Raw genomic sequence first — 18,455 nt, 5'->3', positions numbered from 1 at the left:
ACCACAGACAGATGACTCCCTGGTCTTAGGCCAATTATTCAAGAAGGCTCATCAATTAATCACTGTGACACACAAACAACCAGCAGGGCCACAGGCCTTTTGGCCCTGCTGAACTAGGCAAGAGGCCTGCAGCTGACTGAATCAGATCAATGGAGTAACATCACATGAGAGATCACTATTACTCTAACAACCTGAATGTTTTCAAGTATTACATTTCCCTCTGGGCCTTTTTGCATAAATCAATGTGTATTTCTCAAATCCATTTATTTGCTCCAGTAAGGTCCCTGTTCTTTGGGGGAATTGGCTCACTGACACACTGTCATGTCTTACTAGGACACGTCAATAGAATTAAGCCACTGTTAAAGTCATTTGTAACATTGGTGTATTTCTCACTGCAACAAGTGAAATGTCCGCTCTGAAAAGGCCCTAATACCTGCACAATGGTAAGTTTATGTATTGTACTGTTCAGCAGTCTAACCAATACTAGATGAAAACATATACATAAAACTAAAAGAACACTCAGAGAGCGCATTAAACAAGCCCAACAGTCCCCTTATGAAACAACATGTAAATTCACTAGATTTCCAAATCTAAATGTAATGGGTTCTTTCCTGACCCATGCTGCCTCCTTCCACCAAGTATAACTACGACGTAATAACTACAATGACGCTGGGCCACCTTAGAGTCAATTTTGTAAGAGTTTTGCAATTACCAAACAAGCTTACAACAAGAACCACGTCATCGTCCCCACTAAACAAACTTTTGTCCGCTGATGAAAAATCCTGAACTCTTTGTACTACAATCAATTGTTTCGAAATGATTCAGATTCAGAGTGAGTGACAGATGTGGGATTAACTTGCTGGCCACTGCTTGTGCTGAGCTCATGCGTTGGGACTCAGCACTAACTGACACTGGGATCATAGAGGCTATGCTGGAAGCTTTTGCCAAGTTTGATTATGTAACACGGCCGGGGCAGGGTTTGTCTGGCTTTGTGGGGCTTGGTAACATACACATACAGTAGAAGTGAGGCTTTCAGGATTATAGGCGGACAGTGTTAATGAGTGCCCAATGCATGAAAGCATGATAGATCTCGGAATTTGACTTCTGTAAATGAGCGATCTTCTGATAGCAGTGATGTCAAACTAGTGTACTGTCACAGTAGGATTAGACGACAAGCGGTCCTGGATAATTAAGGCCATGTCAGGATAAATTGCCTCACAAGTCAGAGGGCTGCTATAATCCTAAACACATATCATACAGATCTGATGAGCATATAGCATATTGAGATGGTTAACAGTGACTTCAGTTGCTTAAATAGTTCTCAGCAGGTAGAAGCTGCAGTGTTTTCTTGTGCCAACTATTACCAACCCCTGTTGGTAAAATGATACAATTCAATAATGGTTTGTTAGCAGTTGTTTGTAACTGTAGAGCTATGAACAGCGCTGGTGCACAGCCTCTCGCTTCACACACGGCTCCAGCAAGTAGAACCTATTAATTGCCATATGGAGGCCGTTGCCATGTAACCCGCTGGTCCAAAAAAACTAAAAGGCATGTAGCTTGGAAGCATACCTCAAGCACCAATAGTAATTATGGATACTATGATTTCAAGACAGACAAATAGATAGACAGACAGACAGTGATGACGTTTTTGCTGTCTTCATATTTTGTTTAAATTACGCAACAGTGAAGTTAGCACCCAGGATCCCTTGGGAATGCCCCTTCTGTGAGTCCCAGGGAACAGTTGATGAAGCCAGCTGGGGCCTGGACTTACACGTTTTATTCGGTGTTATAAAATAAAAACTGCTGCACCAACAAAAGGCTTCAGCGAGGAGCAAAAACATGTGGAAGGATGCAAGGAAGAGGCCGTGCTGGGCTTTCTGCCAGCCAGCCCTTATAGACTAGCTCTAATTAATGCTGGAAGAAAGTCCTGGTAGCCTGGAATTCTGATGACGGTAAAATGAGGGGAAATAGCGTTGAAGGCTCTATATAAAGCTCCTAAGTGTCGATCCGCATGTGGCTCTGTGACCAACACTTTCAACGGTAAAATACTCCTTGTTAGTTCCTGAGTTATTATTTTTACTATTTATATATATATATATACATATATATATATATTAATATTTATTAACTACTGTTAACGTTCTACGCAACACTTTGTCTGTCCACATTACTTTGCATTTTACCTTGTTAAGACTGATCATAGTTAAGCTGAGTATTTCCACCTTGAAACGGAATTAAATTTAGGAAACAAACAAAACAAAAACAAAAAAGATTCAGACAGCCAAGGTTTCAATACGTCACAAACCTCAGGACCCAATCCTGTCAACTAGCTGGATGGAGCTTTACATATTGTTTTGTCATAGATACACGTCATAGTGCGACAATGAAACCTACAAATCTGTGGGATGAAATTGGAGTTCAGTGATAGTAACCATGCACCAACATGAACAAGCCTGCAACACCTGTGAGAATGGTTGTATGCAGCATTAAACATGGAGACATATCTACCTTCAGTTCCCTCTGGTCTGTCCTGATTCACGGAGTAACATGAATTGACAACCTGAGGGGACATAAAGGGGCCCACTCTCATTTCCTGGCTCTCAACCCTTGGTAATTACCTGTGTGCCCAAAGGCCCTCAGTGTGTTTTAGATAAAGAGAGAAAGAAGGAGGAAGACAGTGAAGTTGTGTAGAAAAAAAAATAGATTGATTATCCTCTTCCGCCTCTGTGTAAACAATAATACCGTATATTTGTTATGCATTTGTTACCAGTTTCCTTTGATGTGTTTAATATATAGTTTACACACAAATACAATACATACAATCCACATAGTTTCAGTGTTATCTGCTGAGGTCTGAATATAACAGCCATTGTTCATCCCAGAAAAATGGAGCTCAGAGGTATTTTGAAGAACTCAAAGTGCCTATAAAATTACATCTGAGAACATTTCAGTTAAAATTATGATCATGAAATCAACAGAAGATGTTATGAGTAGTGTCTTCCTTCAGGGCAAAGTTAGACAACCAGTGGGTATACATGCTACAGAAATAACAGAAACCAAACACCAGTGAGCTCCATTGTACTGGGACAAGTCGATAGATTCAAACTGAGGCAAATCACACAGTGGCACAGAAGAAAAATGAGAGTCAGCAAATCGGAGTCTGTCCCAGCAGTGAAGTCATGAGAACAGACACAGAGCTGCGACAACAGTCTCTCTGGTGTCCCCAGACTCAAATCTGTCAGCACCCTTATGTAATGCAGCAGAGAGCAACGGGGAGATGATCCTACTCCCCAGTTACCCCTGCACGCACAAACACACACACACACACACACACACACACACACACACACACACACACACACACACACACACACACACACACACACACTAACAACTCATTCCCTCATCACCTCTCCAAAGCCAGCCTACCTAGACTATGCCGGCGTGCATGGATCATCTTTGGCTGGCTGGCATCGCTCCGTCCCAGGACGCGGACATCGCTTGAGCCAGGACAACGTCTCCAGTGTCAGACAGAATGAGGGTCTTTGTTGCCACGGACTCAATACAGGACCTCACTCACAGGAGTAGTTGAGGTGGTTTTGATATGGTGAAAAGTATCCCTTTTAACAAGTTGAAGAAGTGAGTCTAAAAGTGGAAACGAGACAGCTAGAGAAACTCACACCATGCTCAAGTGATATTGTAAATACTTTTTAGAAATCCTTCAAACTAACTGTAATGTGTGAGGGCTTCTGTTGTGAAAAACCTGGTTTTTACACTATACGCTAATGTTTCTTTTAATGTCTCAGTAAACTCTACATTGAATTTAAATTAAAGTCTATTCAGTATCTAGTAGCTTTATGATATTTAAATGTGTTGTCAAAGCACAAAAACCATGTTGGCAGTCAAAGAATCATATTAACAATAACAATGTAAAAAATAACAACACTAGCTAATAAATTACTTCATTAAGAATTTCCTCTCACATTAAAATCTGTTTAATTGATTGCATGGGTGTTGAATTGTTAATTAATTCATTGTGATATTTTATTTATTAATTTATTCTCTCAACCTCTAACACAATCGACAGAACAGAACCTAGTGTTGAATAACACTGGACTGACACACACATAAACTAAAATGCAGTGATGCAGTGAATCACACAAGTGAATGGGATGGTTACACATCTCAACACAGTTACTGGACAGGTGGTTGGAGCGGAAAATAAGGGTTACTTATTATGGACATTTGATAAAATAAGTAAACATTATTACACAAAACATTTCAACTTTCCAAACACGAAATTAACAATATAATGAAATGGAATATTATACATGCTTTTAAAGAAAATTTAAGTTAAAATCAGAGACAATTTAATTTAATAATAACTTGCTCCTATTATATATAAATAAAAATGTCCTTAAGAGGTGACAAAGAACTTTCACCTCACTCTTGTTTATGGTGACTCCCACTGTCTGCAGGTCAAGTTTCGAGGGATTTTACCGAATACATTTTGAGAAATTTAAAGTGGACGTTAGCCAAAACGTCATTATGGCATTAATAACTTTCACCAATTAAATATTATGTTAAAATTTCCTTAAGAGGTGACAAAGAGTTTTCACCTCACTCTTGTTCATGGTGACTCCCACTGTCTGCAGGTCAAGGGGTCAATTATTTGCCATAATACAAATTGAGCTATATTTTACCATTAGGTTTTTTTTGGAAAAACATTTACATAATATTCCATTTCATGATACTTGTTCGTGTCCTATGTGAAAATACAAACTTATTTTATCAAACGTCCATAATAAGTGACGTTTGTTTTCGGGCTTTTCTTTCCGCCCCTGGCACCTGTACCCTAACATAACGTCAGCTAAACGCGACAAGTTCCGGGTTTGACCGCAAATAATTGATAAATATTCCTCCAGTCACTTTAATATTTCTACTTTACACCGCAGCATTAAATGCAGGTTGGTGTTTACAGTCTATGTTTCTTACCTCGCGCCTCCACTTTCTATTTGGGGTCTATTTGACTCTAAAGTTTGTAAAGTGCGCCATCTTGTGATGCTAGCGCGAGTTCCGCGGTGTGTTTCAGTCTCTGGCCAATCAGCGGGAGGAATACTGACGCGTCACGAGATGAACCAATGAGCGCCTACGTCTTTCACAACAACAATACCGTACCTTGCATTGTGAAGCGCATGAGAGTCAAACGGTGAAGGAGCTGCAAAAATACAGCAAACAGGTAAAATGTCGATGTGACGCAGTGCGACTGGAGTTTATCTGCATTTCTGTGACATTCGGGGGATTTTCCCGCAGCCAGCAGGACAACTTTACCTGATTCTATGGGTGAATGACATCGGAAGCTAACGGCTAGTGGCCAAAGAGCTAATGAGTAATGTAAAAGAATGACAGGCTAAACTGAGTGGCGCATAAAAGTTACCACGATATAACTGCAATGGCTGCGTGGCTGAACATTATGTCTGTTGCCAACGTGTTGCTGTTTGTAGCAGGATGAAGGTGGTCAACCTGAAGCAAGCCATTCTGCAGGCATGGAAGGAGCGGTGGAGTGACTACCAGTGGGCGATCAACATCAAGAAGAACTTTCCCAAGGGAGCAACATGGGACTATCTTAACCTCGCAGGTTAGTGAGGAGAAAAGCTGTGTTCAGTCTATCACTTGGGTTTCATATATCCCATATACACATATCCAAATGCCCTGAACAAGAGTGAGGAAAACTACATTAAAAACCTTTAATTGGGGAAACACGTTGAAACCTCATAGAGAGCCACAAGTTGGGGATCCATATCTGAGGACTGACAGAAGTGCAATAGATGTCACATGTCACGTCAATCAAATCACAATATTTATAACATTCATGCGAAATGTATTTATGCAAAAAAGAAAATCTTTTACATAGATATAAAGAGCAGCAATTGAAATGGTAGTATATCTGAGTAGGCATATTGTATATCTCAACAATCTAGTGGTAATCATAATCCACAATCGGCTGCCGCCACAATCACAATTTGTGAGCCACGATCCTGGATCTGCAATGATAAAGCACGTTGGACTTTGGGGAAGAAGTCACGTCAGTAACATGTATTGATGAGACATTAATGATATGAAGAGGGAGAGGAGGAGAGAGAGAAGCCATGTGTATTGAAAATCTAGGCCTATAGCAGAATAACTAAGAGCTGGTCTTAGCTCTTACTAAAAACTTTATCAAAAAGGAAGGTTTTAAATCTACTCTTAAACCTAGAGAGGGTGTCTGCCTCCCGAACTGAAACTGGGAGATGATTCCACAGGAGAAGAGCTCGATAGCTAAAAGCTGTGGCTCCTATACTCTACTTTGAATTCTGAGAGGGCAGTGCTCTAGTGGGGTGATAAGGTACTTTTTAATGCTGATTATTTGACACTTGTCTTCCTGTCACCTTTAATGTGATTATTTGTGTCTATTCCAGAAGCCCTGATGGAGCAAGCGATGATCGGTCCCTCCCCTAACCCCCTTATTTTGTCTTACCTCAAATATGCCATAAGTTCACAGGTAATGCAAAACATTATGTAGCTGCTCAGTGTGTCAAACCGTTTTCATGTTATTTTGGCACTTGTGAACATTACCCCCTCTCTCCCCAGATGGTGTCTTATTCCAGCGTCCTCTTAGCCATCAGCAAGGTAATCTATGCTTGATGAGAATGATGGTAGCGTGCACTTTACTTTAAAATACCAGACGTTTTCATTACATATGCCTTTTTGTTCTGTTAGTTTGATGATTTTTCTCGGGAGCTGTGTGTCACTTCACTGTTGGAGATCATGGACATGTTCTGCCATCGTCTCAGGTATGTGAAACTATCCATGGTGGTTGTTACTATTTAAAATTGCCAACAGGGAAATCTACGTTTTGTATGTTAGATGACACAATGATATTATTGTTACATTAGAGAAACTGTTCAAACAAAATCTTTCCAAAATTTGGATCCAAATTCAGAGCGTAACCTGTTTCAGTTGCATAAATGGTATTTTTATTGCATTTTAAATTAAATTATGTTTTTACATGAAACATAAATTGCCATTTTTAAATTGATAAACAAATTCATAACATTCAGTCTAGAAACCACTCATATTATGCAGTAGGGAATCTGCTTTGTACTTGGCCAAAATGGAAAACCTGAAGTATCTAATTGCATATTAAACATTAATAAACAGGTTGAATTGTATATACAGTACATGAAAATACACTGCTGAAAAAAGTTAAGGGAACACTTAATCATCCCAGTTTAAGACAGGGACCGGCTCCCCTCTGCAGTGGCTCCCTGTACAGTGTTGTGTTCAATGAACGGCGTTGCCATTTTACAAATTTTCTTTTATGTATTTAACCGACCACCTCTCCATTCTGACTTTGAAGCTGTCACGGGAAAGCAGAGGAATGCATCGGACTGTGTCGGGCTGTGCTGGGAGTGGTGATGTGGCTGCTGCACGGCTGCGCCTGGTACTGTGAGAGGCTGAGAGAACTGGGCCCGTCGGCCAGCACAGAGGCCAGTCTGAGAGCCTGCCAGGAGAGGCTTCACAGTCTGATGACCAGCAACAAGAACAGAGCCCTGGTCCACATTGCACGGCTGGAGGAACAAGGTGACAGGATCGCATTCGAACACGATGGTGCTGATTCTCTCCTTGCCACGACTTTACGAAATCAATCAGCAAACCTGCTACTTTTCCTCCACAGGATCCTGGAGCAATGTAGAGCAAGCAATTCAGAAAGTGACAGATGGCCTCGGCAGCGTACCTAACCAGACACTGAGGACTAAACTAGAGGAGAGCTTGTCGCTAGTGAAAGGGTGAAGATTCCCATCTCGTTCCTTATTTGTGCATGATGCTCCTTTTAAACACCTTCACAGTCAATCTTCCTCCTTCTAACTCTTCAGTCTCTCCTCAGTGTTCCCCTGATGCTGTCAGAGCAGAGTGACCCTCCGGTCCACGCGTCCTTTCCTTCAGTCCACGCTTTCATCATGCTAGAAGGGACCATGAATTTGACAGGCGAGACACAGCCACTAGTGGAGCAGTTGATGATGATCAAGAGAATGCAGGTGAAAATTTTAGTTTCAGATAAATGGATTGTTGATCCTGTTGCACATCTTTTCAAGCAAGCAGATCAAAATGATAAAGATGTATAGGAGTTTGAAAAAAGAGTTTTTAAAAAGTGCTTTTAATATTTAATTAATTCAGCATGAAATTATGTCAATTTTATCTGAGTGGACAGCTATGAGAGAAATATTCAAAGATCTAACGTAAGAGAAGTTCAAAGCCGTGTGATCTGTGTTCAAAGTTCCAGTTCAAAGTGTTTTATTTGTCATATATACAGTCCTGTACAATGAAATTCTTACTTTGCCTTCTGCGACAAAAAACGTGCTTTTAGAGTTATAAAAAGTAAAAAATATAATATATATCAACATTACAGTATAAATATTTGCAATCAAACATCCTTGAATAGACAGTAACACTGTTGTAAGTTTGACATAACACCTGGTAATGGAACTTATACAGCCAAGTTTTCTCTGGGACATTGTTTCAATAGCATGTCACTGAAAACACTTCAAATAAATCTTCAAGGTGCGTTGTATATTTGCACAGTTTCCGCGCTACACTGGCCAGATGAAAGGGTGCTGTCAGTTTTTTCCATATGTTTTACTTTATCAACTGCAGATGTCTCAAACTGTTTGTCCTCCTTAGCGAATTCCTACTCCTCATTTTGTCCTGGAGGTCTGGAAGGCTTGCTTCACCGGCCTCATTGAGTCACCAGAGGGCACAGAGGAGCTCAAATGGACTGCGTTCACATTCCTCAAGGTGAGATCTGTTCTGCTTGGTCTGTGACATTAACTTAATGGTAAAAGTTAATAATAAATTGTTGAGGGGAAACGTATAGTTTTGATAGTCTTATAGTCTTAACTTGATTCTGTTATAGCTTTTTTCCCCCTAAACTTTTTTTTATTTCTGTATGCAGTAATCGCTTTAGTGTGTAAGGTGAAATAAGTTCAACTGATCAACGTCCATTAAGATGATTAACTTGTATGGTTGTACATTTCTTTCCTCTTTATACCAGATCCCACAAGTTTTACTGCGACTGAAGAAGTATCCACAAGGTGACAAAGGACAGGTACAACAATTTAGTCTCCGATAACTTTCCCACAAATGAACAAACTGACTCTATCAAAGGTTTTAACTAGTGCCAAGCAAACATTCTAATAAGGCCATAACTCTTGGTATGTTTTTAACTAATATGTGATCCTTCACCCCCACTTTTCAATTTATTTTCCAGGACTTCATGGAGGATGTGAATATTGCATTTCAGTACTTACTCCAGCTCACTCCACTGCTGGACAAAGCTGACCAGAGATGCAAGTGAGCAATGTTGCTACAAGCATATTTACTGTTTGTAGCGTTATCGTAAGACATTACCAGATTAGAAAGCTATTTTTAAAATGCCATCACCTTGACTCTTATGTTTTCATACCTTCTCTTGTGCGTCTTTGCATAGTTGCGACTGTCTCGGCATGCTGCTACAGGAGTGCAACAAGCTTGGGCTGCTGTCTGAGTCAAATACAGCCAACCTCACTGCAAAACGGTACGGTTTGCCATCTCTAAAGGAACACGTATGAGCATTTCAGGAACAGGACTTTTATCGAGAATTAAATGCACCAGAAATCCTGTTTTCTGCCCTTTTTTTAAAAAAAAATCTTTGTTTTAGAACATGGATGGATTTATTCACCATATTCACACAATATCACACCCTCCATATCCCCCAACCCCTCCACTCTGTCTGTCTGTCTGTCTGTCTGTCTGTCTGTCTGTCTGTCTCTTGCCCTCTCTCTCTCTCTTTCTCTCTCTCTCTCTCCTCTTTCCCTCTCCCCTTGCACATTTGATTCAGGGCCGAGGACAGGGAGTTCTCCCCAAGGCTAAAGACAGCAGAAAATGCTAACATCCAGCCTAACCCGGGACTTATCCTGAGAGCTGAGCCCACTGTCACCAATATTCTCAAGGTAGAGCACTGCAACCTGATCTAAACTGTCCAGGGAATCCATGATTTGTTACAGTGTGGATGTGGAGCTTATAGTCTCTCTTACATTCAGAGTTTGCACATAAAAATACCCAAGATGATGGTATGGATTTTGGAATCTGATGTTGATGACAATATTAGGAACAAAAAGAAAACTCAAGTACAAACAAATATATAAAACTGGAATGAGGAATGTCGGAAATAGTCATATAAGCCGATATTATTTGCAAACCGATATTGGTTGTGCTCTAATATATATATTTACAATGGTCAATACACCTCATGTAAAAATTACCATGAGCATAACCTGTTTATTCTTGTTCATTAGACCGTAGACGCAGACCACTCCAAGTCCCCTGAGGGCCTTTTAGGGGTCCTGGGACACATGTTGTCTGGGAAGAGCCTTGATCTCCTCCTGGCAGCCGCAGCAGCTACTGGGAAACTCAAATCCTTTGCCCGAAAGTTTATTAAGTGAGTAAATGCTAAACAGTTGACGTCCCCAGAATCATGAATCGCATAATAAGATGCCAAGTTACTGCTGTATTTGAATGGTTTTCATATTATTAAGGTTTCATGTCATATAAATATGGTCTTTCTTTTGTCTTTTGTTTCAGGCTCAATGAGTTTCCCAAGCACATCAGTGGTGAAGGATGTAAGTTGACATGTTTCAATGTGGGAATTCATTTCTTCATTGACCATTTGATGAATGAAACATATTAACCCTGTGGATTTACCCCTCCACTCTCTCAGCTAAATCTGCATCAGTACGGGCCCTGCTCTTTGACATCTCCTTCCTCATGCTCTGCCATGTGGTGCAGACATACGGCTCAGAGGTTAGTAAATGCCAATTCTAGCTTGCTCTACATTAAATCAGCCTGCTTTTTCAGTGCAAGACCACAAGATGTCCACGGAGTGTTGTGCATTACAACGTTATCTCCATTATTTTCAGGAACAAAATAATATTCTAGATTGATTGGGTCTGTGTCATCTGTCTGTTTTGGTTGATTCAGCCTTGTTTGATTCAAACTGTGCATGGCTGCCCCATGTTAACCATCTGCAGGTGATCCTGTCAGACCCCAGTCCTTCAGGGGAGACCCCTTTCTTTGAAACCTGGCTGCAGACGTGTATGCCTGAAGAGGGCAAGACGCTGAACCCAGACCACCCTTGCTTCAGACCCGAGCCTGGAAAAGTGGAGAGCCTGGTGACCCTGCTGAACAACTCCTCAGAGATGAAGCTAGTGTGAGTTGCAGTCAAATGTAAAGTCAATTTTTACCACCGCTAAAAAGGCCTAAGAATACCTGAAACAGAGAAGTTTCATCCCATTTTTTTTTTCAATACTCAGGAATCAGATTCAGGACAGTTATAACTTGCACTACTTTAGTGTTTCATTTCAATATTGGTGTTTTCATTTTAGTTTTGTTTCTGTGATGGAAATTTCTTAAACATGGCAAGTCATCCTCTAAATATGGAAGTTCCTCTGACTTTTATTTATTGTGACAGTCAGGTGAAATGGCACGAAATTTGCCTCAGCACTCCCGCGGCCATCCTGGAAGTACTGAATGCGTGGGAGAATGGTGTGCTGTCTGTTGAGGCAGTCCAGGTATGTCTAACTTTATTTTTTATTTGCCTTCCTGTAACTGAGAAATCGTCTTTCCAGATGATTTTTGCTTATCTTGTATTAGTAACCCCCCCCCCCCTGCCCATCCCATATTACATGTCTAAGAATTTTCTTCTTCATATTATTTCTTGTAATTTGACTCATTGATCAAGTGAGCATGATTCACAACTGTGGATCATTGCAACAACAGTGACATCACAAATTCGGATGTCTCAGTTTTCTCATTTCTTCATTGTTCCATTCAAGTTTTTTGTACTACGTGTTTTAGTCAGAATCCTGTCTCCTTCCTTCCTCTTTTCTTTCTGCTGTCATCTCTTTCTGAGTGTAGAAGATCACTGACAACATTAAGGGGAAGGTATGCAGTATGGCGATATGCGCAGTGGCCTGGCTGGTCGCCCACGTCAGGATGCTGGGGCGAGACGAGAGGGAGAAGCCTCAGACGATGATTAGACAGCTTGTGACTCCGCTCTACGGGGAGAACACGCTGCAGTTTTACAATGAACGGTACAAGTCTGTCTGAAACACACACTAACTGAGCACTCGCATGTACGTGTTGCTTTAACGCTTGATGGAAATCGTGCCTGCGATCCCCATAATCTACACAAACAATTATTGTTTCCAGCTCGGGATACACAATACAGTCATCTTTTGTGCTTACATGCCCTACAAGGGGAAGTACCTGAGTGATAAACTCCACAACAAGGGGCCTCATTTACAACCATCTCACGCAAAAGTTGGGATTTAGAAAAACAAACTTGACGGGAGAATGTGTGCACTTCCACGCAAACTCTGACTCATGCGTACAAACATTTTTGGAGATGGGAAAGTGGCGATGCAGACGTGAGGTGGTGAACTGAAGCCAGATTATTGATCCACTTCATCACTCAGCTTTAGTTGTGCTCGCGTTACATATGTTCCAGAAGAACCTTCATTCGAAAAAGATATAAAACAACTTTCTAAAACAACAGCAAATTACGTTCAGATAATAATAAACAGTCACAGAGCCGAGTCATTAATAGTTTTCAATAATATCGTCTAACATTGTGCATGTATCATCCAGGATGAGTGTGTCTACATGAGATCACTCATAAAAATAAAGAAAAACTATTCACTTTCAAACTTCTATTTCCAAATAATATCCCAGAGTGGAGGTTAGGATCCACTGATGTGAGGTAATCGGTCCGATTGCTCTAAATGCGGTGACACTCGTGCGTAATGCTGCGTGATAGATGCACGCGAATGTTGAGTTGATGAAAATACGAACAGGTGATGCAACAAATTCTCCTACATTCTAACAGTGTGAAGCGAATATTTTTTTACGTCCACCTTTTTAAATTGGATCTTTTTTTTATTTCTGGCTCCGTTCTCTCTGTCGTCCTCACTCTCACTCACAGTATTAACAGCAGCAGCAGCAGTGTATTAGTGCATTTTCTTTATCAGTGACATTACTGCTGTCTCATTAAATCGCTCTTCACCTCCACCTCAGTAACAAACTGAGGTCGATGTCAGTGTCAGAGAGTTTCGCTTCCTCTTTTCATCGATTGATGCCGTGACTACTCGTGGTGATTGCACCAGGTTCACCAGCTGACACTGCCTCCTCTCTCCCGGTTCATTTTGACGTTTGATGTCAGGCACGAAGTGTATATGCATCAACATGATTTGATTGGCTAGAGACTGCATGACGTTTGAAAAGCTGATCTTTTGTCAACTTCTGCCTACGCATATGTCTGAGTGCTTCGTAAGATTTCACAGTGTCCCTCACTTTCCATTATAACATGGAATCTCCCCATGTTCTCACCAGCGTCATCATCATGAGTTCCATCATGGAGCACATGTGCGCTGATGTCTTCCAACAAACAGCTGCGACTCTGCGCCCCCCGGTGGAGGGCCAGGAGCCGATACCCTACCGCAACCTGCTGCCCGCCAAAGAGCCCATCCACAAGGCCCTCAGCGTGCAGTTCCAGACGGTGCTGCGCAAAGGCTGGGTGGACAGCCGCGCCCTACATCTGTTTGAGAGTCTTCTGAACATGGGAGGGGTTTTCTGGTTCACCAACAATCTGGTCAAGGTAAGAGGGTGAAGTAAAGGTGCTGATCGCTCAATGATCAACGTTAAGAACTCCTGCTATTTTTAAAGGCTTCAGATTTCAGCCATTTTATCTGCCAGTTATTGTCATGATTAATCCCTTTATCTAATTACCATTAAAAAAAACAGCCATTTTAATTTGCTTATCCTTATCCCGGTGTGGACAAAATTTTTGAAATCAATTTGCTAATCATTTAATCGAATCATTTGTGTAGCTCTGCTTTATTTACACACAATTACATTTCTGACCAGTTACAGTACAACATTATGACGATGTCAGTATAATGAATAATTAATACCGTATTATGATTCTATACAGAAGTCACTGTAGGTTTTACGTTGCCTTTTGCTCACACACTGGTTAATTTATTTTCATATCGTGAATGCTACCAACTGTCAGGCAATCAGTAGGAATGTGTGCTGTGTTCCCTGTCTTGCAGGACTGTGCATCCAATATGGGTATTCATAAAGTCCTTGTGGTAAAATTAAAGATGACTAAAAACACAATTTTATGATAAGAACGTTGCATCCAAAGAAACCTTACGCAGGGTCACTGCATCTTCTTTCAGGAACTGCTGAAGGAGACTCGTCAGGAGTGGGCCAATCGGGTGGTGGAGCTGCTCTACAGCATCTTCTGTCTGGACACTCAGCAGATCACCCTCACCCTGCTGGGTACCATACTGCCGAACCTGCTCACAGACTCCGCCCACTGGCACAGCCTGGCAGACCCACCTGGAAAAGCGCTCGCCAAGTAAGAGGAGCAGATGTCAACGGTGGCAATGTTTTTTTTAGTTTCTGGGCATCTGGTGTTAACTTTACTCTCCTGGTGACTCCTCAGGTTGTCCGTCTGGTGCGCACTCAGCTCCTTCTCTACTCACCACAGAGGCTCGTTCTCAGCGCGTCAACGCAAACGGCAGCGAGAAGATATTGAGGTAAGCTGTTAAATACTATTTTGAGCAGGTGAAAACAAGGCCCTTAATGATCTCTGCCACGCTGAAGTCTAAGCACATGCATTGTTTGACGCAGGATTACAACGGCCTCTTTCCCCTGGATGACACGCAACCATCTAAACTCATGCGCCTGCTTAGCTCCAACGAGGACGAGCCTGTAGCCCTCTCCAGTCCAGGTCAGTCTATTAACATTTGTTTTTTAATACACAGTCGTTTTATAAACCAAGGGGCCGTTCAGTCATCAGTGTGTCAGTCTGAGCTGGGGATTATGCAAATGCCAGATGGTTTTCAAAAGTAAACTGACTTCGTAAGATCCAGTTACCGGCATGTTGCCTCTTGTGAGCACTTTGGCCTAGATCAGAAAAGCTTGAATAAATCTATATAAACAGATTTGTCTGAAGATAGTACATCACCAAGTTCTAACTTGAGCACTGCAGGTTGATGGGAGGTTTTTGCTTGTAATATTAAACTACTAAGCAACAAGTTTGATATTGAGAGCAACAGAGGGATTGTATTGTGTCTAATACTTCTCATCCTGACCAACCTAAAGAACATTCAGACTATCACCTTCAGGAATTTTAACTGTTTCACTTTAAGATAATTTTAGATACATTCAGCGTGAAATTCCGGCAGAGGTCATCAGAAATCAGTGTTGCATGACTTGGAAAAAACATATCAGCCACTTTTTTTCGGTGAGCTCATAAACTTGCGAAAATCCGTAAAAAAAACCTTTTCCATGAAAAGACCAGTTGCTTAGAAACGTCATTGAGAAAATGACAAAAATCTCTCTGTGTTTAAAGAATTAGGCTTTTATTTTGGTTTCTATATTATTTGTTTAAATCTGCCCCACATCTTTAAAAGAAATGTGGAACTGCGTCTAACATGTTTATTTTAGGACCAATGTAAGATTGTGTAAGACAGCAGTGGAAGGAAGCCTTGTAGACTTTCACAACCTGTAGTCAAGATTATGTTTTGTCAACCAACCGCACAATACAAAGTACTGTATAACTACAACTTCCCTGTTGCCGTACTGTAATATTGTGTATGTTTTATCTCACATATCCACGTGAAATGAAAACAAAAATCATCTGTTTCTCGTGTCACATGTTGCATCATAGGAGACCGATCTATGAGCAGTTCCCTGTCGGCGTCCCAGCTCCACACCGTCAACATGAGGGACCCTCTGAACAGAGTCCTGGGTGAGAACTTTAGCACTCGTGTCCACTCAATGTCCTGATGTGAGCAACTTTACAAGGAGAAAAGAACCACCATGTTTCTACTCTGGCTTGCTACCACCTTTAAGATTAAATAAAGGTGACAAATTAAGTCTTGAAGTTAGCGAGTTTGGAAATTATGTTAATCATATTCTATCACCTTCAAAGTCACAAGATTTAAAATCCTTCAAATCCAGAGTAAAGTAGGTAAGGTTGCGATTCCTCACGTTCGATTAAAAAAATCTGCAGAAATATCTTTTAAAGGTGGTTTCACTTTTCTCCAGTAGAGACAGACAGGCTTGTCAAATCTATGCCAAAGAGCACTGAACGTGTGCAGGTGCCTTGTGGTGACTCAGCACCTTTTTATGAGACACTACAGCTGTGTTTAGACATGAACTTTAGGGAAAGTCTGGAAAAATTGATTCTTGAGTTTTCCTTTCACATATGAAGGGTCACACTTTCCCAACAGCAGCAACATTTCCGCAATATCTGCTGGGAAGAACACTTTTTAATTTTTTTTACAGCACATCAACACCGGCATCAGCCCTCATCACCAAGAGATTCAGAATCTTGTCGTCTTTCCAAGTTTACATATTTGCCGACATCGTCTACGTGTTTCATCATGTGATATTTGTATTCTTCATTTTTAATTTTTCCTTTGTCTGAAAATGTCCTCCTGTATTCTCTCATGGGTTCATAGGTTCAAATTTCAGGAAAATGTCCAAAGCAAACGACACAGATATTTGCATTCTCACATACATAGATTTCAGTGCATGACTGAAAGAAGTTTTTCCCCCTTAAATTTGTCACCCAGTAAGGTAAAATTAATTGGATATACTATTGAGAAAGTACTCTACTTCTATGGTGGTCAAATATGAAAATAATGTTTTATGTTGTTTGAATGGAAGAAAACAAGAAGATTATTAGTCTAAATTCAGTAACTGCGTGTTTTTAATGTGATGTTTCCCTGCAGAAATTACAGTTGCACAACAGCTGCATGATATTATCTAACAGGCGCTCAAGGAATTTGCTGTTTTTGGCAGTTTTCTTTGCCAAATGCAACTGTTGTTCCAAACAAGTGTTGGGTAACGTTTATTAATGTTTGGAGGGGCAGCTCTTAAATATTCTAGTTACAAATCTCTGCAATAAGTTGAACTCAAAAAAATTAGCAAATTACTTCAACAGTGTACACCAACTGTCCTCTTCTCCCCAGCAAACCTATTCCTCCTCATTTCCTCCATCCTGGGCTCCAAGATGGCCGGACCTCACACACAGTTCGTGCAGAGTTTCATGGATGAGTGTGTTGAGTCCCTGGAGCAGGGAAGTCGTGGCAGCATCCTGCAGTTCATGCCCTTTACTATGGTGAGTTATGAGACATCGGATGGGTGGAGAAAGGGAGGAGGATGAGTGGCTGTTACATCAGATGTTGCAAACACACTTTTCAGGATTAAGTGCTTAGGTTTAGAGCGATAAATCTTGATAGTGAGAGAGAAGAGCATTCAGATGAACTTTCAAAAACCTGGTTTTAAGATTCACTTTTTTTGCTCATCTTATTTTATAACTAATGACTTTGTGGCCCACAGTGCATTCTGGGGAAAAAATAAGCCCATATAACTTAAAAAAACTAATTCAAAAAACATTACATTTCATTTTTATCCCAAGTGACTTACAATAAATGCATTTAACCATAATGGTACAAACCCAGAACTACAAGAATCAAAAAAGTACACTTTTCTTCAAGAAAGCCAAACTACAAGGTGCTACTAAAGTGCTTAATTTTTTAAAACATTACCGACAGAGGGATGGAAATAGAAATGGTTTAGATTTACTATCTACGTCTGTTTCTCATTGTGAAAAATGTGCCGTTTGAGTGTTATTTCTGTTTCTTACGACCCACCAAAGCTGGAAAATAATGGTTATTGGTCTTTTTGTGCTCCCAGGTTTCTGAGCTGGTGAAGCTGCCTGCTCTGGCCAAGCCTAAAGTTGTTCTGGCCATCACTGACCTGACTCTGCCACTGGGAAGGAGAGTAGCTGCCAAAGCTATATCTGCCTTGTGAACAGAGTGTTTAAATATACATTAGTACTAAGTTAACATCCAGGTCCAGGACTGTGTCAGAGGGTAAAAACCTAATATTTCTTGTTTTGTATCTGGCAGAATCATCCATTGTAAGGGAGTCTATTTGTTGGAAAATGTGTCTGTAACCATTTATCTGTAAACACTGTTTTTCTACTGTTTTTTTAATGTTGCTCTTCACACTTGTCTAAATAAGATTTAGACTGAAACCTAAACTTAATCTCCTCTGTTTTCTGTTTGACAGCATTTACGTAACTGAGTTTCATTTATGGTGTGGTTATTTATAAGGAAATATTGGGTGGTCATAAATCCTGAGTCAGTGGATTGGTCACATGCCAGCAAGGCTACCACATGACATTACGCACAAGGGCCAACTGACCATCACCTGACTGACAAACGCGAGTGGTCAGCACCCAACCATCAGTTGCATCGTTTCCTCAAGGAAATCGGTCTGGTTTTGTGGCAGAAATA

The 18,455-nt window shown here is 40.8% G+C and overlaps 1 protein-coding gene across 3 annotated transcripts; it reads left to right on the top strand.

Annotated features, from left to right (window-relative positions):
- The first annotated feature begins 5,122 nt into the window (after positions 1 to 5,122).
- Positions 5,123 to 18,199, top strand: med24 (mediator complex subunit 24). 3 transcript variants are annotated; one of them, XM_035145847.1, is made up of 26 exons: positions 5,123 to 5,239; positions 5,505 to 5,638; positions 6,459 to 6,541; positions 6,631 to 6,669; positions 6,760 to 6,833; positions 7,400 to 7,623; positions 7,718 to 7,829; positions 7,928 to 8,078; positions 8,722 to 8,835; positions 9,092 to 9,145; positions 9,308 to 9,390; positions 9,527 to 9,613; positions 9,929 to 10,028; positions 10,374 to 10,516; positions 10,660 to 10,697; positions 10,796 to 10,878; positions 11,106 to 11,284; positions 11,546 to 11,645; positions 11,992 to 12,167; positions 13,465 to 13,729; positions 14,316 to 14,497; positions 14,585 to 14,678; positions 14,773 to 14,872; positions 15,815 to 15,895; positions 17,124 to 17,272; positions 17,851 to 18,199. In XM_035145847.1, exons 2-26 carry the CDS (start codon positions 5,509 to 5,511, stop codon positions 17,965 to 17,967), a joined length of 2,958 nt encoding a protein of 985 aa, XP_035001738.1. In that variant the 5' UTR covers positions 5,123 to 5,239; positions 5,505 to 5,508; the 3' UTR covers positions 17,968 to 18,199. The 3 variants fall into 3 exon arrangements, with proteins under 3 accessions (XP_035001738.1, XP_035001740.1, XP_035001737.1); XM_035145849.2 differs by having other exon boundaries at positions 5,126 to 5,239; positions 5,508 to 5,638; XM_035145846.1 differs by lacking the exon at positions 5,123 to 5,239 and adding an exon at positions 5,252 to 5,394 and having other exon boundaries at positions 5,508 to 5,638.
- Positions 18,200 to 18,455: the final 256 nt, after the last annotated feature.

Source organism: Hippoglossus stenolepis, chromosome 21 (assembly GCF_022539355.2).
Source record: "Hippoglossus stenolepis isolate QCI-W04-F060 chromosome 21, HSTE1.2, whole genome shotgun sequence".
NCBI classification, from domain to species: Eukaryota; Metazoa; Chordata; class Actinopteri; order Pleuronectiformes; family Pleuronectidae; genus Hippoglossus; species Hippoglossus stenolepis.
This window is presented reverse-complemented; position numbering and strand designations above follow the sequence as displayed.

Bases quoted from the DNA above. Each gene is read 5' to 3' on its own strand.
- med24 (XM_035145846.1), top strand. The intron at 6,670-6,759 runs GTAATCTATGCT...TTGTTCTGTTAG, and splicing joins TCCTCTTAGCCATCAGCAAG to TTTGATGATTTTTCTCGGGA. The intron at 10,517-10,659 runs GTGAGTAAATGC...CTTTTGTTTCAG, and splicing joins TTTGCCCGAAAGTTTATTAA to GCTCAATGAGTTTCCCAAGC.